This window comes from Rutilus rutilus (assembly GCF_951802725.1).
Source record: "Rutilus rutilus genome assembly, chromosome: 18".
NCBI lineage: Eukaryota > Metazoa > Chordata > Actinopteri > Cypriniformes > Leuciscidae > Rutilus > Rutilus rutilus.
Window position 1 is genome coordinate 11,673,657 of NC_140231.1, and position 26,573 is coordinate 11,700,229.

The 26,573-nt window shown below is 39.1% G+C and overlaps 1 protein-coding gene across 2 annotated transcripts; it reads left to right on the forward strand.

Moving 5' to 3' along the window:
- Positions 1-1,917: 1,917 nt before the first annotated feature.
- On the forward strand, positions 1,918-26,424 carry kif20a (kinesin family member 20A). 2 transcript variants are annotated; one of them, XM_084387048.1, is made up of 20 exons: positions 1,918-2,248; positions 3,076-3,173; positions 3,798-3,969; positions 10,055-10,177; positions 10,274-10,393; positions 10,517-10,655; positions 10,781-10,956; positions 11,690-11,795; positions 12,238-12,450; positions 12,577-12,688; positions 14,055-14,129; positions 14,305-14,448; positions 17,024-17,192; positions 17,298-17,447; positions 18,016-18,155; positions 18,273-18,375; positions 20,327-20,576; positions 20,700-20,791; positions 22,847-22,984; positions 25,695-26,424. In XM_084387048.1, exons 3-20 carry the CDS (start codon positions 3,808-3,810, stop codon positions 26,040-26,042), a joined length of 2,760 nt encoding a protein of 919 aa, XP_084243174.1. In that variant the 5' UTR covers positions 1,918-2,248; positions 3,076-3,173; positions 3,798-3,807; the 3' UTR covers positions 26,043-26,424. The 2 variants fall into 2 exon arrangements, with proteins under 2 accessions (XP_084243174.1, XP_084243173.1); XM_084387047.1 differs by lacking the exons at positions 1,918-2,248; positions 3,076-3,173 and adding an exon at positions 3,274-3,472.
- The last annotated feature ends 149 nt before the right edge of the window (positions 26,425-26,573 follow it).

Below are 26,573 nucleotides of genomic sequence, written 5' to 3' on the forward strand. Positions count from 1 at the left end.
CTTTTCATTTTCCGTCGATCTTAGTACACGGTTTAACTACAGAAGAGTCAAGTTTTAAATAGGAAAAATATTGAAACTCTTTGGTCATTTTGAAAGAAATGCTACTGGACTCATCAGAATCAATGATCTGTGCTAAGCTATGCTAAAAGTGGTACCGTCAGACCCGGAGTTCGGCTGAATGGATTCTAAAACGGTAAAACTCAACTGTTTAACTCTGGGGGAGTTGTAAAATGAGCTTATTTCCGAAAAAAGTGGAGTATCCCTTTAAAGACAGAACAAATTACACCTTCTTCACATAAAAAAATATAATAATGAATAAATAGCAAAAAAAAAATCATAATAATTTGAATAGGAAACAAAATCATTTTTTTTTTTTTTTTATATATAATAATTTAGTTTCACAGCTTAAGTTTATATTTAGTGTGCTTGTCCAAAGCAGTAGTAGACCTAATAGAAAATGTATAGTCACATTTTAATAACAAAAAAAATATTGGTTTACAGCATGGGGGAAAAAATGGGAAAATGTTGACAGGTTTAAAAAGGCTTGAAATACCAATGGTATTCTCTCTAATCTATCTACCGTATATATCTATCAATCTAAAAAAACAAACAAAAAAACTGATTATTGGTATGAATTAATGTATTTAGAATGATATAGCAATATTAAATAATATTTGTCTTAAATAGCCTATTATGGGAAGTTGGTAGAAAGGCTCAGGACTCACATATATCATCCAAGGTTGTTTATTAAATGCAAGTGGAGAAGTAAAGGTAAAATAATAACAATAGTATTAATTAATTAATTAAAATTATGAAACTAACCAAAATAAAAAATACAAATTTACAAAAACAAAACTCTTAACTATACGACCAGAAAACAACAACATTTGCTTATGGCAGCATAATCTACACAAACGCTTTGAGCAGTATGCCCCCATCTTTTCTTCCCAAGGTTCAGTTTACTTGCATCAAAAAAAAAATGTAAATACTTTAACATAAACCACATAAATGTAATTCTCCAAATAAAACAAAATAAACACCACCATAAGACATCTCTTTATGCCCACATGACCAAGGGTTATGTATCTTAGTTATATTAGTTTTACCAAACACCTGAAGCTTGTTCAAGGGAAGGGAAGCTTGTTCAAAACATGTGCAAAATGGTATACAGTATAAGCCTATAAAAATAAAAATATATTCAATATAGTGCTGGGTAGTTACTGATGTGCAATCTATGTAATCAGATTCCCCAAATTAAATACTTTGTAATTAGATTATATTACATTTTAAAATTACAAGTAGGCCTACTTAATTTTTAGAATCTGATTGATTATCAATTTTAGCCTACATGTAGCCTAACCAGTTGTACTGAAACGCCACGTTGTATTACTATTCTGCTTTGTTTGGAACTATTTTTGTTGATGAAATAGAGCAAAAAGAGTCACAACTGACAAGATTGTGTCTAAAAATTTTAACTGTTCATTGTTCATTGAACTGTTGTACAAAATGTATATAACATTTGGCCATTTTATTCATTTTGGTGGCATTTTCGACCTGGGAAACCTCACGGAATTCATCAAAAATATCTTCATTCGTGTTCCGAAGATGAACGAAGGTTTTATGGGTTTTGAACGACACGGATGAGAAATTAATGGGAGAACTAACTAACCCTTTAATTGTGGTGGCTGTGACAAGGGATGTAAATGTCAATGCCAAAAGGACACTTATATATAGTCAGATGCAAAAAGGGAATCTTGGGTCTATCTGCACTTTCAGGAAATGTTTACAAAATTATTTGAGTGGTACAACCACGGATCAATATAAATGTGTGGATTGTTCATGGCGTCATAAAAAGTGAAGCCACAGCGCCGATGTTCGCCGGAGTCAAATGTGACGTCACGATATGGGCGTGGCCGCGAACTGGTTGGCAGAAAGAACCAACAAGTCGCAGCAGTCTACCTGTGTTTTGTCAGCATAATATTAATTATTTGTCCGAAGAAGCTAAAAAGAGATATAATTAAGCTTTTATAACCAGGGTTCATGTTCTCTGCCTGATCCATATCACCTGAGTGAGAATTTTTTGTTGTTCTTTGACTAACGAAGTCAGCAAATTCGTTGGATTTACAGCTAAAAAATGTGGCGGCACATTAGTAAAGAAAGCATCTGTGAAAGCAGCGCAGTTTGAGTGTTTCGGAACGTATGTGATCGGAGAGAAAGATGAGGCCCTTCTCTGACTGCGTTTGAATGTGTGAGTTAAGTATTAAACTGTTGGTGAGATGAGATGAGATAATGCAACGCTGACATAGGCTACAGTACAATGACAGTTGCACAGATGTTGGGAGTTGGGAACCGGTGAGAAAATGTCCTGTAGCCTACCCGGTAACTTTACCAGTAATATTAATTTAGTTCTGCTTAACGGTTCCTGAACGCTGTAACTAACAGCTGCCCAGCCATGAACACAGCCGCGTGTGATTTGTTTACATACGAGCTGCACTAGGTCTATATCTGTATTCTAAGAGTTATTACTTGTATGGATCTCGTTAATAAATTGACAGAATTTAAATGTGTATTCTTACAAGTTAAAGAAGAAATGTTTGTGCAATTCCTTTTTTCACCTTTTATGAGGCCAAAAAAAAAACTGTCTGGTAAAAAGTCACAGTGGCTGGTGGTCAAAAAAGTTAACTTTAGGCCCTGTATATAACATTGGTTGACACGTAAAAATGTATTAAAATACAATAATTTGCCCTTAATATATAAGGGTATGTACACAGATGATACACACACAGTACAGTATCCAATCTTGCCGATCACACAGCACGACACAACCATTTTTCTTCTGTGTTTGCGCTGCGAAGCAAGCGGCCATTACTTTTCTTCTGCCAACCAGAGCGCGTCGTGACGTCACGGAATTAATAGGAAATCATCAGATTTTAATAAGGACACATTACCTAACGAGTCAGTGTTTTTATATCTGAAGTCACAATGTAAACGCAAAAGTCCTAAATATTTAAATGGTTATCTGTTTAAAGTCGGGAATGTCCCTTCTCATTAAAAGTTGCGTTCATTTCATTACAGTAGCAAATATCAGATCAGCTGACGGACGATAAAAAGTCAACAAAAAAATGCAACACCTCCACGGGAGTGGAAGTGCCGACCTGACGACCAATCAAAAGGCAAGTATTTCCTCCGCCGTGTCTGATTGGACGGAGTTGCTCTGGTGCGTGGTGATTGGTGGAGCGCACTGACCGCGGTGTTCGAATATGTTGTCTTCTCAGTAACCGTCGGCGAGCAATGCACTATGCAGGTGGACACACAGACGAGTTTAGTGTAGTTACAGTACCAAATGTGTTTAGGTTAGATGTTCTGATTTTTGAGACACATATTTAGCTTAGCTGACTGTATAGGAGTCATTTACATAACTGTTAAATCGCATTTGGATCATATTTTCCTCTTGAGAACATCATAAATAAAGGTAAGAATGTAACGTTATACGTCTTTTCAAATATGCGATGCTAGCTGCAAAGAGCAAACTCTGCTTCCGGTCAGTAAAATAAGTGTTACTTTCCTGTCGAAATGCGGTTCCTTGCTCATCTATTCTCGTCTTTTGTTTTTAATCATGTCATAATGCTCATTGTTTAACAACTAGCTCAAAACAGCGTATTTGAACTTAAGTGAAGCTAGCTGGCTAGCCGATTGACTTTGTTTATAAGTAACGTTAGTTGTCCATTCATAAACGTCCTGACAGTAAATCTGTATCCGTTTATTGAGTGTAGAATTGTCAATGTTTTCATTTGTAGGTCTGCCATAATGGCTCTGGCGTCTCCATACGGTGTCCTGTCCGACGAGGAAGAGTGTGGAGCTGTGTTTGAGTCCACAGCTGCTGATATTAGATGTCCACGGTTTGCGTCTCCTCTGCCAGAGATCTCCGTCATAACCCCTGCTGCAGATCCTCAAACACCCATTAAAGAGGTATGATAGACAGTAAACGTATGCTCTGACTGACAAATAGGCCTAGTCTTTATTTCTGCAGGCTCAGGTCCAGGTGTTGTGACGAATAATGATAACTATCAGATTGTGCTACCAACACGATGTTTGCATTGTTTTTAGGGTAGGGGTAGGTATGGACGTTAATAAAGCCTCAAAGCTCATGAATATGATGCTGGTAGCACAATCTGATAGGTAGAATTGGTCATGTTTCTGTCGACAGTAACTTCAGAGCTGAAAAACTAACTATTGATTGTCACATGCTGACTCTTAGTGATATTTAAGGCCTTTTAATTATACTAGAAACGTGGATTGTATAACGTTACATGCTTTGAAATCAAATGCGCAAAACATAATGATTCATCACATCTTGTGGCAAGCTATTTGAACACTTAGGTGTGGTTTCACAGCCAGGATTAGGCCTTAGTTTGATTGGGACAAGTAGCTTTTAAAATCATGCCGGAGGAAAAAACATTACTGGTGTGCATTTTGAGACAAAACAATGGCACTGATATTTTGATATGCCAGTGCAAGTTGCTTTCAGTTAAAACAGCTCAAACATGCATTTTAGCCTGGGGCTTAATCGTTAGATTTTTGTGCTTATTTATTAGATCGTAGTATCCAGGGGTTAAATTGGGATTTATTATGTGGGGGGGCTCTCCCTAGGGGGGTCCGGGTGTATGCCCCCCCGGAATTTTTTTTTGAAAAATAAACTATTAAATGGCATTTTCTGGAGAGTTTTGTGCAAAGAAATGGAGAAATTGAGTCTTACATGATATGTGAAAAACTGCAAGGTTAAGAGCATATTTGCATTGTTGTAGTATCAACAGGTATTAGGACATTTAGCATTTACATTACTGTTAATCAGCAGTGGTGGAATGTAACGAAGTACAAATACTTCGTTTCTGTAGGCTTTACTTAAGTAGAATCAATAGTGCATACGTTTGACTTTTACTTCGTTACATTTTGCAGCAATTATTATACTTTCTACTCCACTACATTTCTACAACGTTTCGTTACATTTTCTGATCAGTTTTCCCCCTGCCAAAACAGGGATTGAAAAAAATGTCCTGTTTTCGGTGCTGATGCGGTGGTGACGCGTTCATGTAAGGGTGGCGCTGCCAATAAAGCACCTAAAAGCTGTCACAAAGAACCATCAAAAGTAATGATTATGAATATGTAAAATATAGCAAGGAGACATTTTAATTGTTTATTAATAAACAAGTGTTTTCTGTGTCAGTGCCCTGCATAGATGAAGTTGACGATGCAATCTTCGCAGTAGTAAACTCGCCAGAGAGAAATGCACATTTCATACGGATTAGGCTACACAAGCAGCGGTCTGTTTTCTTTCGTTTTGAAAAGAAGACCTTCCAAGCTTTCTATAGATATATTTATCAGGTCTGTCAGGCAAGTAGGCTCCCTTATACGCTGAGTTTCGGTTCATTTATGAGACGAGAATCCAGTTCACTCGCCGGCGCGTCCGTGTCGTGATTAGCCTATCTATTGTCTATATACTATATTTAGCCTACTTCTTATTTTTGAAATGAAACATTGATTAAAATTAAGATACAATTAATACAAAACGAAATTAATTTTAAAGAAAGGCTTTGTGCTTTCTGTTTGAGGTCTCAGTGAAAGTTTTAAACAGTCTTTTAGTGCCACATTCAGAGCGGTCCCGTCCGTAACATGTTTTTTTCCTCATAAATGCGAACATGAAAAATAAAATAAAATGAATATGTTATGTTCTGTGGAGAGCCAACCCTTCTTCATCCGGTGGGTAGTACTTTGTGTAATTCACAGAATTACAAAAAAATATTTTGCCACCTAAAAGTTAAAGATTTTTTGTGTCACGTCCACGGCATGTGTAGCCTATTTCCCTCATATTAAATATAAAACGCTTGATTACACATTGTATTACCTTGTTATGATATAGTGACCCATACAATGTGCCAAACATTTTTTCCTTACCTTGTTATTCAAGGCCAGGGCACTTTTTGTACAACCAACGTTGTGCTGAACTTGACAAAACTGATCTGTTGCTGCAGCGGCGGCCAGCAGCTCGGGTTTTTTTTTTTTTTTTTTTTTCAAGGCAGTAGAAGGTTCTGGAACTTTTGCGCGCTTCCACATCCCGCGCAACTACGGATCTCCCAGGAACATTCATTATTGCTGCGTACATTTATCCATGTCGGAGTTCTGAGCCTACCTAGATGCGCATGGCATGCGCGAGCGGTGCGCGATCATGGTCGACTGACAACGAGATTAAGCAGCTGAACAAGAGTACGGGCACGGCCGTGTTCCGATTGTTCTCATCTCAGCTCCGCCGAGACAAAATAGACATGCCATTTCAAAATCTTTCATTTATAATCATAAATATGTTTTCAAAAGCATCACTTTTATCAAATTTTATGTGACATAATTTCCTATAGGCAACTGACTGCAAACGAGCAGGCTTATGTGCCGGGGCTGAGCCCCGGAGAGCCCCGGCCCAATTTAACCACTGGTAGTATCTAAACCAATCATTACTTGTTCGAATTTTTTTTTTTTTTTTTTTTTTTTCATTTTACTAGTAAGATTTGTAATTAAAGGTATAGCGGAGGATTTTCCCGAATTTTAGAAAAGAACCGCCCTCTCCACTTTTTGCAAAAATGCACATGCGCAACACTGCTCCTGAGAGGGAACGCCTATTAAATGTGTGCACGAGAGAGCATGCACGAGCTAATCATAGCTTACATTAACTTTTACTAGCAGTGATTTTAAATGGATTTCTCCAAATAGCATGCCAAACTTTACCTGTCAAGTAGAAACTTCACGACTGAGGCATCAGTGGGAAGCCCAACCTGTGTTTTGAGCGCACGCCATCGTGTGAATCGTGTGCACGAGCACGTACGACGGCCTTACGTAAACATATCACCAGAATGATTGACACTTAGGAGGACCAATAGTCTTGATGATCCACCCGGAAAAAGAAAATCCTCCGCTATACCTTTAAACTACAGTAGCTGTTCAGATTATTTATTACATATGACAAGTAAAAATAAGTTGTGGAACAATTTGTGTATCACTAGTTACTAGTGATAATTGGAGTAATAAGTAATAAATGTGTACTAATATCAAATACCTACTTGTCAGTTTATAACCAATAAAAATGGAGTGGTTATTTTTACTATTGGAATAAGTAATCAAGTCTAATGAGTAAATGTTAGTCAATTTAAAAATGGAATGCCTACTAGTAATCATAGGCGTAATGTGCTGGTGAGACGGGTGGTACATGTCCTCGCCACTTTTTGCTTGGCTTGATATTGTTCCCACCACTTTTTGAAACATCTCCCGTCACAGATTTATACAAAGAAAGCATCTCCAGTTGACTAGCAGGGTATTCATTTAGTTTGTTTGTCTTAAATAAGAGGCGATGTGGAGCTTGAATGTGTTGTTTTTGAAATCATGCTGACACCGTGTCAACGCCGGACGCGACAGTTGTCAAGTCGTGTTGCAACAGCTTGAGGCTGTCTACACTAGACACAAATGCTGAGTCCCAATTCGCATACTATCCGTCCTAAATAGTATGCGAAACTAGAAATAGTACGTCCCAAATCGTAGTATGTTGAAAAGAGTATTCCAAAGATACCCGGATGGTCTACTATTTCCGGTTAGAATTCGAAGTGCAGATCAATGCACACTCTAACGGCTAATATTGCCCACAACCCATTGCGTGCGGGAGGGAGGAGCTTTGTGGTGATGGTGGTATCTATGGTGATGTAAACATGGCAGCCGGATGCAGCCGCGGAGATTCGCCCTCAGTTTTTAAGTGTAAGAATTCAAATGTTGAACCCTTATTAAAGTTATATTTTATTGTCTCGTAATATTAATGGGGTTATGTTGTGCCAAAAAGTACCGTGTTTATCTTGTATGGTCCGATGAAATAAAAAGTACAGTGTCATGCAAGTGTCTTTTTTTTAATGTATTTCTTCTGATGTTTCTGTCTTAGATTTATAAGTTACCTTACTATAAACCCTTATGAAAAAAAAAAAAAAAAACACCTTTTACTACACTAACCATAGTTTAACCACACTGACTTATTTAGTAATACTGTGGCTGTACAAATGTTAACTTTATCAATCCAACCAAAGAAACATGGTTACTACACTTTTACTATAGTAAAAGCATGGTTCATTTTCATTGGGGTATTTTTGAGTATTATACATAAGTATAAAATACGTTAAACATTATACTATAAACTTTCAATATTTTAGCTTTCGTTACACACATTGCACATGAACGTCAGAACCAGCCGCCTCACAAACGACCTGCGTTTGGTTGATCTACGACGACAGCCTGCTTCACTCCTCAATTTGGTAGGACACATTGTAAATTTATTTTGGAAAAAACTATGAGGAAAAAAAGATGGGAATAGTAAATACAGTTATATTGGACATATAAGAATGAATGAAATGTAAAATGTTTTGTTAACAGTCATGGTGTGCGTAACTAGGCAACCACGTTCTCGTTCACGTTGCATGACGTCATCGAAGTATGTCCCAGAACGTGCATACTCTTTTGCTACACACTCAAAAGTATGTACTTTTTCCTCACAAAAAAAGTACATACTTTTAGGTCGTAGTATAAGTAGGCGAATTGGGACTCAGCCAAAATTTGGATTCTGTGTTTTCCGCATCGCAGAAATGATAGGACATGATACCGTGGTGTTAAATGTTAAATCTTCTTGCCATACTTGCCCTCGGGCTTATGATTACTGTTTATTCAGTCAACTCATATGTCTCAGATTGTCACATTGCCAGAAGCGGCTCCCTCACAATAATTCTTTTCATTATGGACAGCTGTAAGTAATGTGTTTTTCCTCCGGTCAACACAAACAGCTTGCTTAATGGTTCCTCACCTCAGGCTCTGTTCAGAACAGTGCTTTCGTTTCAAAAAGCTCCCTGTCCACACAAGCATTTTCAATTGTTTTCCAAATGTTGCTCATCCACACTGAAACTGCTTAAATCTCCTTACTACGCATGCGTAAAATGTAATAAAAGCTCAAGAGATGAAACCGAGAGAGCAGACATAATAAAGTTCTCACTTCTGGCACGATAATATTTATTAGCCAAATATCCCATCACTTACCGTTGCGTCCAGGATGCACTCAAAATCGCATAGATTAAACGCAATTCTCAGCATGTTTTGCAGCAGGACTACCCTGGTAATCCAGAGTTCTCGCGAGAGCACAAGTTGAATTTGCTCAGCGAGTTACTCTGGTGTCGAGTAATAATGCTCATTAAATATGCCCCTCGATCTGATCTGCACCAATCACATCGGGTTATCTGATATAGGCGGGCCAGAGGCAAGCTGAACAGATGACGACAGCGCTTCGACATCGAAGTAATTAGTAAACATTGCAAGATGGCTATGGATGAACACCATTTGTTTGAAACGGCTTTGGCCGCTACAATGAACGAGTTAGACTTGGCTTTTTCTCTAAAAGTGGAACAGAAGACGGCGCTCGAATCGTTCCTTTGCAAGAAGGGTGTTTTTGCTCTTTTGCCGACCGGATACGGTAAGAGTCTAATCTACCAGTTAGCTCCGCTGGTAGCTAAGCTATAACTTGTTGTGATTGGTCGTAGTGTTATCCAATTGCGTGCAGTGAGATTTTCAAATGCATGCTTGGTGCCGCCCCTCGAGCATTAGTCGACGCCAGACCATTAATCTTTTAGATTTAGGTCTGGATTTCCAGGCTACAGCAGGACAGCAAATTCGAGTACATTTTCTGTCGTCTTTGCAGGAATATAATATGATGATTCTACCAAGGAACATTTATCTTTAACAGCACTGATAGTAAATTGCACGCACAACAATGCAGGTATAACCATAGATCTTATTGGTACGATATGCACCACATGACTAAACATGCGTCATCTTTTTCAAATACCTCCGTTTTCACAGTCCACACTGCAATGAGAAAACGACTGTTTCAACGGAGAGAAAAAGATGCGTTTTCAAATGAAAACCTATTAGTGTGTACAATGCCTCAGTTCTGTGATGTTAATGGGTCTTTCATTTGTGTGACTGGCAGCCTGTCCAGATCAAGAGTGATGTCAGCAGAAGAGGCAGCGCTGATGATGGATCAGAGAAGCTCAAGGTTTTCGTACGGATCCGTCCTCTTACCGAGGCAGAGAAGGAGCGGGGAGATGAGCAAGTAAAGGAATTTGACACTTGTGAAACACTTTTTCAAGGAAGGAATGGCTTGGTTGGCAAACAATGACATCTTTATTGTAATGTTTGTGCTGTTCAGGGTTGTGTAAATGTGCAATCTGAGGACAGTCTGCTTCTCAGAGCGCCAAAAGACTCCCGCAACATGAAGAGTGCCGAGAGAGGCGTCTCTCAAAGCCTGCACAAGTTCACCTTTACCAAGGTAATGCATCCATTATTAAGGAAATCATCAAATATAGCATTTCATATTTATATATTTAAATACAAGTTTCACCCTGGATGCAGCATCATGTAAACCTTTCTTTTCTTTTTTTTTTTTTTGCAGATTTTTGGACCACAAACCAATCAGCAGGACGTTTATGATCACACCATGAGGGAGATGGTACGAGATGTTCTGCGTGGAGAAAACCGCCTACTCTATACTTATGGTGTGACCAACTCGGGCAAAACCTACACCATACAGGGTAAGATGGCCATAACACACTTCTGGATTTCAGCGTGTTGGTTTGGTGCATATATTTATGTAAAACTGGATAATGTTATTGCTTCCTAAAGTAATGTGAGTACTGGTGTTGCTGTGATTCACCAGGGGCTGGTGGAGAGGCGGGTCTGCTGCCGCGGGCGTTAGTGTCTGTATTCCTGAAGCTGTCTGGGCGACTGTACTCTGCCATGGACCTCAAGCCCGTACTGAGCATGGAGGTCCGTAAGCTGGACGCTGGTGAGGTCCATGCTGAGGAAATGCGTCGTGATGCTTTGCTGAAAGAGGTAAAGAGAGAGGTACCAAAGAATTAGAATGGTTGAATAAGAAATGTTCTAAGCGATAATTAGTGATGCGCGTTTAGTAGGGCTTGTTGATTTAACATGTTAATTTAAGTAGTTCTGGAAGAATAGCGCGTATAAAATATTTAACGCACCCGCCCTAGACCTGCAAAGGTCATTGGTGACATGATACAGGGCAAAAACTCAGTGCGTGATGTAGCCTATAGAATGCAGTTGGCGGTGTTTTGTTTCTGAATGAATCCGTGTTTTGAGATAATCAATCGAGTGAATCAATGATTCAATGGCCCATTCATAAAGTGAGCTATTGGTTCTCATTCATTAAGCATGTGTACACCAAAAATTTCATAATTTATTCTAAATTAAAGTATAAAAGGTGTTTATTGTGAGAGCTGGTTAGAATGCTCGAGGATCGGGCGAGAGCGTGTCTGCATAAAGTGGCAAGTTGTGAAAGTGATGAAAGGCTGTAAGGAAAGTGTGTGTGAAGACACATCAGTCAATCAAGCATTTTTATGAACTTTAGCAATTAGAAATAAAATGTGTCAACCATGTATGAAAATGTGATGTCATATTAAACAGACTTATAAGCTGGTGGTTATTCTTGAGATATTGGTCATTCAGTGTTTCTGTAAAAAAACTAAAAGTAATGAACATAATCCTTTTTGTCCTTCAGCAGTTTCAGATTTTTCTTGTTGTCTTGAATTGTCTTCCTTTTGTTCAGGAGGAAAGCACAGGTGGACATCAGTCTAGGCTGCGTGCAGGTTTGTCCTGGGACAGTGGCATCGGTGGACTCTCAGCTACCAGTCACATAGCAACACAGCTGGAGGGTGAGGAACTATCTGACATTCCACCCTAAGCTACTTCATACTAAAAAGAATTGCAGAAATAATGACACTTGTCCCATTTGCCTGGCACTCACAAGTTAGGCCACTCAAACAAAGATATAGTAGTTCCGTTTGGGGAAAGAAAGACACATTCCAGCTTTAATTTGAGCTACATGTAGTTCTCACGACACTTACATATCAGGTGCAATCACATTAGTGAAATTTTGCACCGCTTGCAGACACTTTCAAACCAAGCAGCTTTCTGTTGGTCAGCATGGTGAATTTGTGTGACCCCCGAGGAGGGGAAATTTTTCACTCTCACTTGAAAGACTCAATTGCGTGGATTCCTATTGAAATGACAGGATATCGAATGCGAAGTTTCACAGAGCAACCTTAATAAAATTTTAAAGATTATCTTCTAAGCAGGTGTGTTGTTGTATTACAGATTCAGATGGCATTTTTTTGGAGACAAATGGCCTGGGTCTCAGTGGTGGTGAGGACCTTGAGGAGGGAGTGCATTTCTCAGTGTGGGTCTCATTTTATGAGATCTACAACGAATTTCTTTATGATCTCCTGGACACTCTGCCTTCACTTCAGTCCCACAAGAGAGCCACGCTACGCCTTAGCGATGACAAACATGGAAACCCGTATGTAAAGGGTAAGAATCACAGAAGAGGACTGAAATTACCACTTTCAGTTACTGATTTAAATATATATCCATTTCCTCAATTATTTTTTACTTACCCATTTTAATTATATTGAATCATTCATGTCCTTCCATTAGATCTGACCTGGATTCAAGTACGAAGTGCAGAAGAGGCCTGGAAAGTGCTTAAAGTTGGACAACGCAACCAAAGTTTTGCCACTACTCACCTAAACCACAACTCCAGCCGCAGGTACCTGCTTAATGTCATCATACCCATAATGCCGTCATAAGAGCATGAGTGATGCTGTAAAAAATTCACTCCACTTTCTAAATGCATTTTGTTGATCTTATTGTAAACAATTCATCCATGCATAGGTTTCATTTAAAAAGTTTTCGACCTTCTAATGTTTAATTATAATGTCATAGCTGGATCTATCAGTGTAAATAGCCATTTCCACCCAAAGTTGCATGCAAAATTGGAATATAGCATAAAACATTTGCAAATAAAGCCATCACATGTGTTTAAGAGAACAAAATTGGGGCAAAATATCTAATAAAAATGCGTTGCTGCAATCGGGGAAGCCACTGTGGCTCTTTTTCCTACATCATAAATGATTTGCATCTTAGAGCGTGCAGATGAAATGCAATAAACACTGTCATGTTATCTTGTGTTTGAATTGGATGACTGGCGTTTGGGAACGCAATCATATGAAACACTTCTGGGAGACATTGCACAGCAAGCTCAAATGTTGGTTTGATCATTCTGCAATGAAATTGGTCCTATGGTTAGTCTAGTTATCCAATCATATCCTTATCACCAAAGTCATGTGAGGTTTTTGTTGCGCATCAAGGGATTTATTAAGTAAACATGTTTCCATCGTAGTTTATGTGCATGTCTTATCGGACCAAAAAAAATAGTTTTTTTTTATTATACATTTTTATAATGTATGCGCCTCTTGCCGTTTCCACCCAGCATTATCCCAAAATGCAATGGGTGGATAGAAACATAGCTGTTGACAATCTTCTCTCTGCTGTTGTATGCAAGACTTCTGCAAACATTTAGTCCTCTTAAACCCTGTTCCTGCAAGCTCATGTTCTTCTGCCTCAACTTTGAGAGCCACAACCACATCTCAAAATCCAATCAACAACCGATAAACAGAACCAAGTCACGTGAATCCAACACGGAAGTGACTTAAACTGCAATTCATCGACTGGTCGCTAGAGACAGGCTCCAAAAGAGAGTAAATCCCATAGCCATTTAGACCCTGGTTCCTGAGGTTGAAACACACCGAGGACCACCCCAAAGTTCCTAGTTCCTGGGGAAAGTTCCTGCGGTGGAAACGCGGCTCTTATGTTGAATTCATGTTTGTAAAAAAGACGCTGAAGTGCATGATATCATGACCATTGCAGTGTCCGAATAAATTTTGCATGCTCAGTGTCTAGTGTGATCGTGGCTTTACTCTTCTGTCCCAATCAGAATCTTTTTATTTGAAATATATTTAAAGTTTACATGTATTTAGCTATTTATTTATGCAACAATACATAAAACAAAAATATAGTTTATTAAATTGAAAAAGAATTTAATCGTGTTGTGTGTATTTTCTTTACATTTTTAGCCACAGTATCTTTACCATCCGTGTTCTACATGTCAAGCCACAAGCAGAGCTGGGACAGGTGACCAGAATCAGCGAGTGAGTCTTTCCACATTAACTGTGTGCTTCTGCATAAGTGAGGTTTTTTTTTGTAATATCAGGCATTTTATTGGTGTATTGGACTGAACCCTTTAGAATTACTCTGGTGATTAAAAGAGAGTCTGCTTTTCAGTTCTCAAAAGTATTTGATTTTGAATTCTGTTACATCCGGCAGGCTCTCTGTGTGTGATTTGGCGGGTTCTGAGCGCTGTAAAGTCCAGCAGAATGGTGAGAGAATGAAAGAGGCAAACAACATCAACACCTCTTTGCTGACACTGGGACGCTGCATCAGTGCTCTGAGGCACAATCAAACCAACAAGTGAGTGTGAAACGCTTCACAATTTATACAGTGTGATGGGTAGGGATGGCGAAAACTAAACATTTTCTTAACCGACCACCGAGCCTCATTAGCCGGTTGAAACCGGTTAACCGGTTAGTTTAAAAGATGCTACGCTATTTGAAATAACAGCCATTTCGAGCCATGCCTGCAATTTCGCAACTCTGTCGCATCTCTCTGCCGCTCTGCCTCCCGCACACACACACTGCCGCCCTTCCACTCACGTCACTTTTTTAAAATCCCCTACAGCGCGAAACATGAGTCCCGCAAACGCGGCGCCGAGGAGCTTGTATGTAATCGGAGGACAAATGGCTCCTTAGTTTCGAAATAGTTTGGGTACAAGGTGATCGCGTTGAAAATAAAGGCGTTTGTCTAGCGTTAGAAGCTCATTTGAAACGTTGCCGCAGCTCATTTAAGAAAATGACAGCTCCAAAGAGCCACTTTAGTTTGAGGAAGTGCTAACAATAATAAAGAAAGATGATGATCATCATCACCTTGCATCATAGATGATGTGCTACTACTGTATTTAAGCACTGTATCACACAAGTTGCAACTTACATCTGTGTCATTCTTTTTGGTGAAATGGTCCCGCACACTACTTTTCTTTGCACGCTTCATCCTGTCGTCTGTTTTAGCCTGTAGGCTTTACTTTTCACAAACCTTGTGAGCGCGCGAACCAGGGATGGACATTAACTTTTTTGTCCACCGGCCACTGTGGCTGGTGGATTTCAAAATCTACCAGCCACTCAATGTTTTTACCAGCCACTTTCTTGTTTTTAACCGACAATGTGTAACTGCATGTGAAAATTAATACTACAAGATCTACAATACTTAAGCAGTTTATTTAATCTCAAGTCTCAATGAAATACTGACATTTTCTCTTTCTCTCTTATATATATTTCTTTTTTACCTGGATGTGGCTTTTGAATAATTTGTGGTCTTTTATGGCTTCCAGTTTTAGGCTTTTAGTCCCAACAATGAAACTAGGGCTGGGCGATATGGACCAAAAGTCATATCCCGATTATTTAGGCTGAATATCGATATACGATATATATCCCGATATTTTTTCTGCAAAGTGAGAGCAAATGTTCAGTCAAAGTCAAAGCCAAATATGACATGTCAAGTAGTTTTTTATTGAAACCGGCTATTTCCACACACACAAGTACTGTCCCCCTTAACATAAATTGTAAGAAAATGACTAATAGTAAAGACTAGTACTAATAAATAAACATTAGGCCTATGCTAAAGCTATTAAATAGCAGTCCCAAACTAGTTTTTGTTAATACAATGTTGGTATGAGCCACTAGAGTCATTTAAAAATATAAAAAATAACACAAAGAAAAATAAAGTGGCATTTTGGGGTTAATATGGAAACGACAGTTACCATGGTGAATACACAATATTAACAATAACTGTTAATGAACCATGGAAACTGCTCCTGGTGAATAGTATTAAAATCATCCCTGCATTACTTTTATTTTGTGTAATTTACAACGTAACGGCGTTGCATGCTCGTAGTTTATTTTGCACTTATACAGTGAGGCGATACACAAGCGCGCGCCGCCACATTTGCGCGTGCAATTGAAGAGTGTTCGCTACGAGAACAGGATAACGGCTGACGTGACAGGACAAGAAAGTCCGTTTTTCTGAGGTGAAAGACTTTATTTCAGCGTACACTTATGTCCTCTAAAAGTGTCCGCTGTCTGTGTGAAACAGTATATTTTTATTTACCCGCCACGGTGGCCGGTAGGTGAAGCGAGTTTACCCGCCACAACACAAAATCACCCGCATTTGGCTGGTGGCGGGTGCTAATTTCCATCCCTGGCGCGAACCCAAACGCTTTGACCTCGTCCCAAATGTTTTTATTGATTTATTAAGTACAAACAGGCGAGTTATGAAAAATTGAGTGTGAGGGATTTGTTCACTTCACACAAAAAGATCTTGGAATGAGATGGCTTACTGTAGTAGTGTTTAGTCCACTGTCTATTAGCCTAATTTAGAGATCACAACTTTGATCGGTTAACGTTGATACGGTCAACCATCGGTCAAACGGTCATCGGTTAACATCCCTAGTGATGGGTCATGATGGTACACTAGTAGTCCAATAACTGTCCAAACCATTATAATGCTTTTCCACTGCATGGTACGGCTCACTTAAATAGTACCACCCTGAGGTTCCAAGCGTGCCATACTGATAATAAAATGTGACGTGCTAACACTGCAGATCACTGATTTGTCAGAGAATCGTCACTACCAGCGTCATTGTATTTGTGAACCAAGACACCAAACCCGTTAGAAACAAACTTCGTCGTTGCAGTGAAAAACATGCAGAGAATCAAGAACACCATTCCATCAATATGCTCCTGTGTTTGTGCATTTGTTTGTCACGTTTACAATAATGTCGCGGCATTAGAGGCGGTGCAACTATAACAATCAGTCTATAATCCCACCCACTTTGAAGCGGTACTAAACTGCAGTGGAAAAGCAAACCGAGCAGAGTTGTACCACACAGTGGAAAACCACCATTACTGATGTCATTATTCTGTCATTGCCACAGGTCTCGTCCTCCGCTGGTCGTTCCTTTCAGAGACAGCAAGCTAACCAGGGTCCTCCAGAGTTTCTTCTGTGGTCACGGGCGCTCTTGCATGGTGGTCAACATCAACCCCTGCGCCTCCACCTATGACGAAACGCTCCAAGCGCTCAAATTCTCTGCCATTGCCACACAGGTGAAAAGATACTGCTTGCTCTGAAAAACGTTTTTAATCTTTTCTCTTCTGGACACCAAACGGCATTTAAACAATGTCCATTTACAAATATCTTTCATATTTCAGCTGGTACATGGGCCGTGCAGCAAGACTCGTGTGGCGTACATCCTGTCCCTGCTTCGCGAACAGCCAGCTCATCACAACGATACCACTCTCCTGGAGGAGGATGAGGAGGACAGTGATGAGGAAGGAGACATCACCATGTTTGATCCTGATGTAAATCCACTAATTTGGTTAATAAGAGAATAATTGTTAGTGATAACTAAAAGGACAGTTCACCCAGAAATTACATTTATGTAATTTACTTACTCTTATGTTGTTCCAAATCTGTATGACTTTGAAACACAAATTAAGACTTTTTTTAATGTTTCGTTGGTTTCTGTGCCTCCATTAAAAGTCCAGGTAACCAAAATGTAAAAGCCTTTCTTGTGAAGGTATCTCTACACAAGACTTGGATTAAAGCACTCGATTCAGATGGATGTTTTTTTACAATGCCTTCATGACCTTTTTGGATCTTTTAACCTCCCAGGTTTAATTGATTAATCTTTAAAACATATTAAGTTATTTTTTTAGAGTCTTATGTGTTTGGAGTTTTCATTCTCCTTAGAAAGTAATTGTAGAAAATCACTATGACTGTTGACTAGCCTATATGACTGATGTAACGAGTCATTTACTAACAGACTATTTACTAACCCTATTTACCAGAAAGCATAAAAAATCCTCTTTAAACCCTACTGATAGTGAAATATTGCATAATTCAGCTGGATTTGGTTATGTTGGGCAGGCGCTCCTAAAGGCCATCGATGTTCTGAAGCGCGAGGTGCTGCGTCAACGGCAGGAGAAAGAGGAGCTCGAGGCCAAGGTTCGAGAGGAGGTCTGCGCTGAGATGATGGAGGTCATCAACCGGATGCAGCATGACTTCAGGTACCTAGTGCTTCTGTGGATAAGGGAAAGAATCTATTTCTCATAGTGCTCTATATACGCAATATAAAGTTATTTAGTTGTAAATTTGATGTTTTAAGTTCCTCCCTTGTCGTGCAGCGAGACACTGGAGGGCGAGAGGGATCTGATGGAGAAGAGATGTGACAACAAAATTAACAACCTGAAGAGCAGCCTGAAGAACTATTACAGCCAAGAGCTAGAGGTCAGTGATGTGAAGGGAGCAGTTGCACTGACAATTCAACCAAAACCCTGTTTACACCTGGTATTAGCATCCATTTTATCCGATTTATTATTAATAATAACGGCATCATTTATTATGATTATTTTAAGGATTAGGGTTGTCCCAGTAGACGATAGTCAGAGATATTGCAGATGCCTTTGACGATATCAATGCGATAGTTGGCATGTTTTTACTTCTTTATTTTATTGTTTTTATTATTATCAGGCTTGCTAGTATCAAATTAATATAGACCCTATTATTCAGAGCAGTGCCATGACGGGTATGAAATAGGGATGGGCATTTTTCAAAAATATTGCATTCGAATATTCGGGCTCATAAAATTCGAATATTCGTTTATTTAAATGACGTTTAACATAAAAATACGTTGTTTTTTAAGGTAATTTTTTTTAACGTTTTGTCACCATTTCTGAAGAAGATTACGATTAGGCAATATACACAACAAGCTTACAACATGTGTTAAAGTTTTCTTTTAATTGAAAACATTAAACAGTAGGCCTATGTGTAAACAAAAAAATATAAGAACAAAAGGATATAAGCTCAAGCAGCGCGAAAGGAAAAAAAAACGCCTAATAAAGCAGAGTAGCAGATTGCGCCAGTTATCGTACAGAACGTACACATATACACTCGAGTCAGCATATGATTATCGTGTTTATATTGTTTCACGTTTATGTTGAGAAAAACAATAATATCCACATGGAGGGGCGCCGCGAGCAATTTATGCTCGAGTGAGAAAACGCGCTGCGCTGACAGACGTTTCAGAGAAACAAAGATAACGGTGTTCTAGTTCTAAGTTTCTAACAGCACCTTGCGTTTTCTGTTCTTAAACCTCTCTCTCAAAGAAAACTTAAAGGAAGAATATACCTCAAAATCATTTTACTATTAGATAAGTTATCATCTCGGATCACTCGCACTACAGCTGCGCTTACCTGCAGTCGTGATGCAGTGAATGGACAGCTGTCTTTCCTCAGTCGACTGCTGTTTGGATTTCATGTGATTTCTCATTGTGGTGATGATATTATAACTCCAGATTAATTAATTAATTTGATGAAAAGTAATTCCATTTTGTAAAATCATTTAGTAACCTCGATCATTTTCGACTAGTAGGCTAATTCCAAACTTCGCGAGGCAGACGACGACATTATGATAAAATACAAACAACTTGTTAAACACGCGCCACAGTGCCACCCAGTGCATTTAATTATAACTGCGAGTTAGTGCTTGGGATTTTTCAGGGATTCACTGCATTTACGACCCGCAAAGTATTTACGGCTTCATAAATTCGATAAAATTCGAATAGTATTTTATTTTTCGAATAATAATTACAGATCGAATATTCGAAAATTCGAATATTCGTGCACATCCCTAGTATGAAAGCGAGGCTGTGAGGGATAGATCGTGTTTTCAGTAGCATCCGCTGTTAAAAGCTGTATTAATATCTAGATCACTTTTACCACAGCTCATATTGTTGGGAGTGTTTTTTTTTTTTTTTTTTTTTTTTTTGTCAGCAAAAAAAATATCTTTCCAAGAAATTTCAGTAGTGTTTCGGCAGCAGAACCATCCAAAAACATATTAAATAACAGTAAAACCCACTGAAGAAATGAATGTCTATCCCTCACTCTTAAAAATATATTATTTTTTTGTGCTGCAAATTATGATGACTAGAAAGTTCAAAAGAACAAATTGTTTAGATCAATTTAATGCATTGTTGCTGGATGTTAACTTCCTTAACACACACACACACACACACACACGTACGTACGTGTTTGATTTATATTAAATTTTTATACATACATACATACATACATACAACTTTGAGAGTGAACTCTATTTTCCAAAGCTGATGTTACTATATTGATGCAGGACAAATTAAAAGATGTGATCTTGATAGTTTTGATTTGGTCATTTGTTGAAGGAGCGAGATGATGAGATCAGAGAGCTCACTGCTGCTCTTAAGGAAAAGGAAGAGGGCAATATTGTCCCAGCTCCTGTTTTCTCACCTCTGAGTGATGTCAACGGTCCCCGGCGCTCACGGCGCCTGGCTTCAACACACAAACGAGAATCGGATCATGAGAGCGTGGAGCTCATGCAGTGTAAAGCTGAGCTGGAACAGTGCAAAGCTGAGCTGGACCTGAAACAAACGGAACTGCGCCTGAAAACACTTGGTACGTTTTGCATTTGACATTGGAAAGGTTTCAGGTAACAGTTTAGAGACTCAATTTTACAAGTTAAACTGTATTTACCTGACTGCACTTTTCTACAACTACTGAATCCACATTCTTCTGTAGAACTGAAGCGTTTCCAGGAGAACCTCCCAGTGACGGCCATCACAGGCTCCCTGACAACTACAGCCGAGCGGAAACTGGAGGAGGGTCAGAGGGTCAGTGCTTTTGTTTCTCATTGGATGTGATGGGCTGTTTGAATTCCATTGTTAGCATTTTTCAATGGTTTTGCAGTCACATTTATTCTGCAAAACTTTGCATAAAAAATCCAGTAATTTCAAAAGGCATTCACTCAAATTTGCCATGTTGACCAACAGAAAGCTGCTTGGTTTCAGCATAAGTGATGTTTTGTGCATCGCCACACTCTAGACCAGGGGTGTCCAAACTCAGTCCTGGAGGGCCACTGTCCTGCAGAGTTTAGCTCCAACCCCAATTAAACACACTTGAACCATATAATCAGACCTTGATTATCTGGTTCAGGTGTGTTTAATTGGGGTTGGAGCTAAACTCTGCAGGACAGTGGCCCTCCAGGACTGAGTTTGGACACCCCTGCTCTAGACAATGGACCTTTTTTTTTTTGTGTGTGCAAAAAATAGATAATGTGACTGTGCCTCAAGGAATTTGGCAAATTCTGAAATAATCAACTAATCAAATCATGAAATGAACTAGTTTGTGACTATTAATATTTTCTGCTTGTCTCGGGCCCTGTTTACACCAGGTATTAAGATGCGTTTGGTCGATCGGATCACAAGTGGACGGCGCTAAATACAGGTGTAAACGGGGTCTAAAACGTTTTGAGCTTGTCCACTTTCAACTACTTCCAGAAGGAGTTGAAAACACATTCGATTGCTTTCGCAGTGTAAATGCTCATGTGGTCAAATGTGTTGACCGCAACTGACCTAATGCGTAAACATTATGGGAAGCGCTCTAGCCAGACGGGATTTAAACTTTGGCAGAAGACCTACGTTTTGTTTGAAGACGAAAAACATACCAAGTAGGGCTGAACGATTTTGGAAAATAATTTAATTGCGATTATTTTTTTCAAGCTCTCTATCTTCTGTATTCAACAAAGACAAGTAATAAATAATTGTATGGTAGGGATGGGAATCTTCAGGCACCTCACAATCCAATTCCAAAACGATTCTTGATCTACTTTTTTCTTATGTATTTTTTATGTTTTATTAATACAATTAATTAGTAATTAAACAAAGTTTTTAAATACTTTTTAAAATTACACATAAAAAATGTAATTAAAACAAATGCATGTTAAGATTTTTAAATAGCTAATATAACTTCAAAACATAAAAGCAAGGAAATAACAAAGAGGAACAAAAAACATATTACACGCAATAAACCAAGTGCTTTTAGTATTTGAGAGTATATCTAGCCTAAACGGTTTCCTTTCAAGAGCTGTGAGTGACTTTTCTTTTTCTCATCTTTACTGTTTGTTTTTTTTGTCCCATTTATTATTACTTATGACATGATAGACAGCAGGAAATCCCATAAGCTGCGTTCACACCAATGCACAGCTCTCTTGTGAAATATAAGATGTGGTTTGCCCCGTCTGGACAATTTTTAATCCCTTAAGACATGACTGTGATGCTTGTGGTGTTTTCTGCGATTGCGTCTCACTGTCTCTAAGGACAGTCCACATCAGCTTCATCTCCAGAGCTGCTCTTCACCAGCATTTCATTTGATACTATAGTCAAATACAGCACAGAAACTCAAATGTCTTCACTAAAACCTACTACTGTATAGGAAAGTACTTGTCCAATTAATAATGATTTTTAATACATTTCTATTAAATATATAAAACAGAATTCAGAAATATTAAAACAGACAATACCAAATTTAGGGAAAAAACAGTGTTCATAGGGCCCTAACCCTGTTAACTTTAAAGTAAATGTACAGTTCATCAGTGCACAATATTTCAAAAACAAGATTCAGTTTGTTAACTTCAATGCATTAGCTATCATGAACTAACAATGAACAACATTTTTAAAGCATTTGGCTATAACATTTATTGTTTCATGTTCGTTCATAATACATTGGGTGGAAATGTTTCTAGCTAATAAGTGTTCTTGTTGTAGACGAAGTCCCTCCAGGAGGCGCTTGATGGCACAAAGTCTATTCCTCCAGTGTTGACTATTTACGTGATAGTCCCATTATATTCAGAATTTGTCCTGTGTAATGAGTGTGTGTTTTGTGTGTAGAACCTGAAGCAGCTGCGGATGGAGCTTCAGATGCTGGGTGTTAAGCTGCAGTCGGGAGAAAGAGCGTGCTGCCGTAACACAGATGGAGAGAAACTCCGTCACGCACTCTCCTCAGCAGACAGCAAACTCGCCAAACAGGTAATGAACACCAATACACTTTCAGTCACGTCATGTTTACATAAACATTTCACCCAACATTTAGAGTTTGAACATTACATTTAAAGGGGACCTATTATGCTTTTTTGACCTTTCCTTTAGTGTGTAATAGCTGTTAGTGCATGTAAACAATCTGCAGTGTTACAACGTCAATTATAAGGAAAATTAGTTTTTTGGTTGTTGTTTTTTACATTAAAGGGATAGATCGGCCAAAAATGATATTTAACCCATGATTTACTCACCCTCAAGCCGTTCGAGATGCATGTCAATCTTTTTTCAGACGAACACATTTTCAGGTAGCGGTCGACGCTCGTTCACGGAGATGGATGCTGGCGTAGGACGTAGCGTAGGAAGCGTCGTGACGTAGAACGAACATGACAGCGCAGCCAGAGAGCAGAGCAAAACAAAACTCTACGTTCGTTCTACGTCACGACGCTTCCTACGTGCTACGTCCTACGACATACGCCAGCATCCATCTCCGTGAACGCGCGTCGACCGCTACCGGAAGCCAGTTATTTTCGTTTATAAAGTTTTAAATATGTATATTTTTACGACAAAACCGCACGGATTACACTCAGAAGGCCTTCGTTTATCCCCCTGGAGCCGGATGGATTACTTTTGTGAAGGATGCATGCACATTTTGGGACTTGGAGGAGGTGGACCCCATAGCTTCACACTATAACCACTGAAAGATCTAAGACATTTTCTAAAATAACTGAAAATGTGTTCGTCTGAAAAAAGATTGACACATGCATCTCGAACGGCTTGAGGGTGAGTAAATCATGGGTTAAATATCATTTTTGGCCGAACTATCCCTTTAAATCTTGTAAACCTGTTCTAGTAGACCACCTGAACAAAATTAAGTAGCTGTGATTTGAAGTTCACTTTCATTAGTTTGATTGTAATAAAAAGGAAAAAAGAACGTTGTTTTTTAGCTATTAATGAGGGTATTCAATAGGGCTGGGTATTGACCACTGATCTATATAGAATGACTGGATAGCTCATGACGTCATAAACAGAGAAGCCACTGCGCCGCCATATTGGTATTCCCTAGTGAGCTCACGAGTTCTATTGAATCAATAGGAAATTTTATGATTTGACTGAAAAAACATTGCCTAAGGAGTCACAGTTTTAAATCTAAAGTCTCCCTGTACATTCTCACAACGCAAACATCCTAAGCATTTAAATGGGTATTTGTTTAAAGTCAGGAATTTTTCCTGCTTATTAAAAAACGGCAATTTCTTTGCAAAAGGATTAAAAAGCTGTACGAGAACACTGGTCGGCCTTCACTGAAGAGCTTTCTTCACAGGTAAAACAGTTTGATACTATTAATTGGCTTCACTGCCTACTGGCAGTTTAGAACGTCATGAGCTATCCAGTCCATTATATAGATCAGTGGTACTGACACAAATTTCACGATTTTGAGTTCGATTCATTTGGATATCAGGTACAGTACATGGCAAATTTCCTCAAGGAAAGAAAAATCTCAAATAATGCTGTAAACTATACAGGGAGTTGGTTGGGACTACGTTACTATAATACTGAAGGTTTAAAGCAGAACTTAGTAACTTTTTTAACTTAATAAAACTGTCTAGAAATCATTTGGCTGGTTAAACAACCTGTTCTGGTGATATTGGTGACTTTCCCCGCTCCCCCCAGCGTTCCCAGGTGGAAAACCAACCTTGCAACTTGGGGACTACCGTCCCGGCAAGATAGAAATTGGAAGTCTCGTGAGAAACGAGAACGAGCGCGAATGGCTTTACGGCAATTCGACATAAACACACACGCATGTATGATGTATTACCCACCTCGGTAGACATAGCTCCACACGATACAGTTGGCTTGCTCCAATCATAACAAACGCACATGAGCAGCGGTAGAGAGGGGGATGAGGCTGCCGCAAGTGAGTTTTTTACGACCGTGTTGTGAAATATACGCCCACCACAGCTGTAGGGGGAGCTCGTGGGGAAAACATGCGACAACAAAAGGGAAAATCAGCGGAGAAGTGACTAGAGTTCGCTAGAGTTGCCAAGTTCTGCTTTAAATGGACTGATACACAAACACTTAAATTGCACAAGGAACTTTATAATCAAGTTATAATACTAACTACTTGAATTTCATAAAATGGACAGAATTTCTAAACTTTAATTTCAAAATAAACTGCACAAAGCCTATTGTGATTTATTGGATGGGATAAATCATTCATCAATTGAAGACAACATAGACTAAAAGATTGATTCTTGATATTTAAGAATCAATATCGGTTCATAAAAATGAGAATTGATTAAAATTGATGAATCTTTTTTTAAATACCCAGCCCTAGTATTCAACCCAAGTTGACCTGTCTGCCTGGAGAGTCGGTCTGTACTACATCAACACCTTTCCCTCTTTGTTTCTTCCTATATGCTCTCTTTAACCCCTTTCACTCTAATTTAGACTGGTCATATTTACTAAGAACAAAATCCACACAATGACATGAAAATGATGCAAAAGACTCACACGCATCCCTTGCTCTAAACTGCTTCCTCTTAATTCCTTTCCTAACATGCTGTTTCTTGTTCTAAGCCTCCTGACTTAAACCAGGTTTGATCTAATTGGTGTGATTTGAAAAGAATTAACCACAGGTGATTCCAGTTTCCACCTCACCGTTTGCCCTCTGGCACCTCTCTAACCCTGTTCGCTGCGTCTGTAGGATCAAATGCTGGTGGAGCTGCACACCAGCCTGCAGCTGGTCAAAGCAGACCTGCGTAAGAAAGACGAGATGCTCGGTCAGTATCAGAGCGCTCAGCCGCCTCAGGCCCCCACGGCACCCGGATCCTGCAAGAAGAGGGGCTGCGGGGTAGCGGTAGCTTATGTGGAGAACCAGCCTCCTGAAAAACGGCCCTTCTTCCGCTCACTGTTCCCCGCCCGCACGCCCTCAAAGACCCCCTCGCGACAGGCCCGGCAGAGACCCGACGTCAACACGCCCTACGCCCGCGTGTTGCGCTCACGCCAGCCCTCTCCTCCGTCCACTCCCATCCAGCTCAGAGTCAAGTATTAAGAGCTGGACACCGCGACATTTTAAAGCCGCTTGCTTTTCAGTCTTTAAGTTTGTTTTTAGACAAGTCTTTTAATATAATCAGGTGGCCTTGTTGATGCATAAATGGGCCTTATTTTGATGACGATGATTGTTTTCTGTCCTTTTTTTTCTGAAAACATTGTATAGGTTTTCAGGCGTTTAATTTGTGCTCAAGGTTTTCCATTGTAAATAGTAGAAAAACATGGTCATTGACTACTGTCATTTACAGTTTTGTTTTTTTAACACGTGTACATGTATGTATTATGCAAACCAAATACAAGATACAAAGATAAAAGTAGTGCTTCCAAATATTAACCTGCATTCAGTGTTTCCCATATGTATAATAAATCTGAGCATTACTCCAGTCCATTCCATGCTTTGCAGTTCATTTTTAAATATTTCATGGGTGCTGCTTCATATTTGGCAAGGTTCAGTGTTAATGTCACCAAATAAGCATACACGTTTTTTCCCTTATGTTTGTAAGTAGCCATATGCACAGATTTAAGCACTACA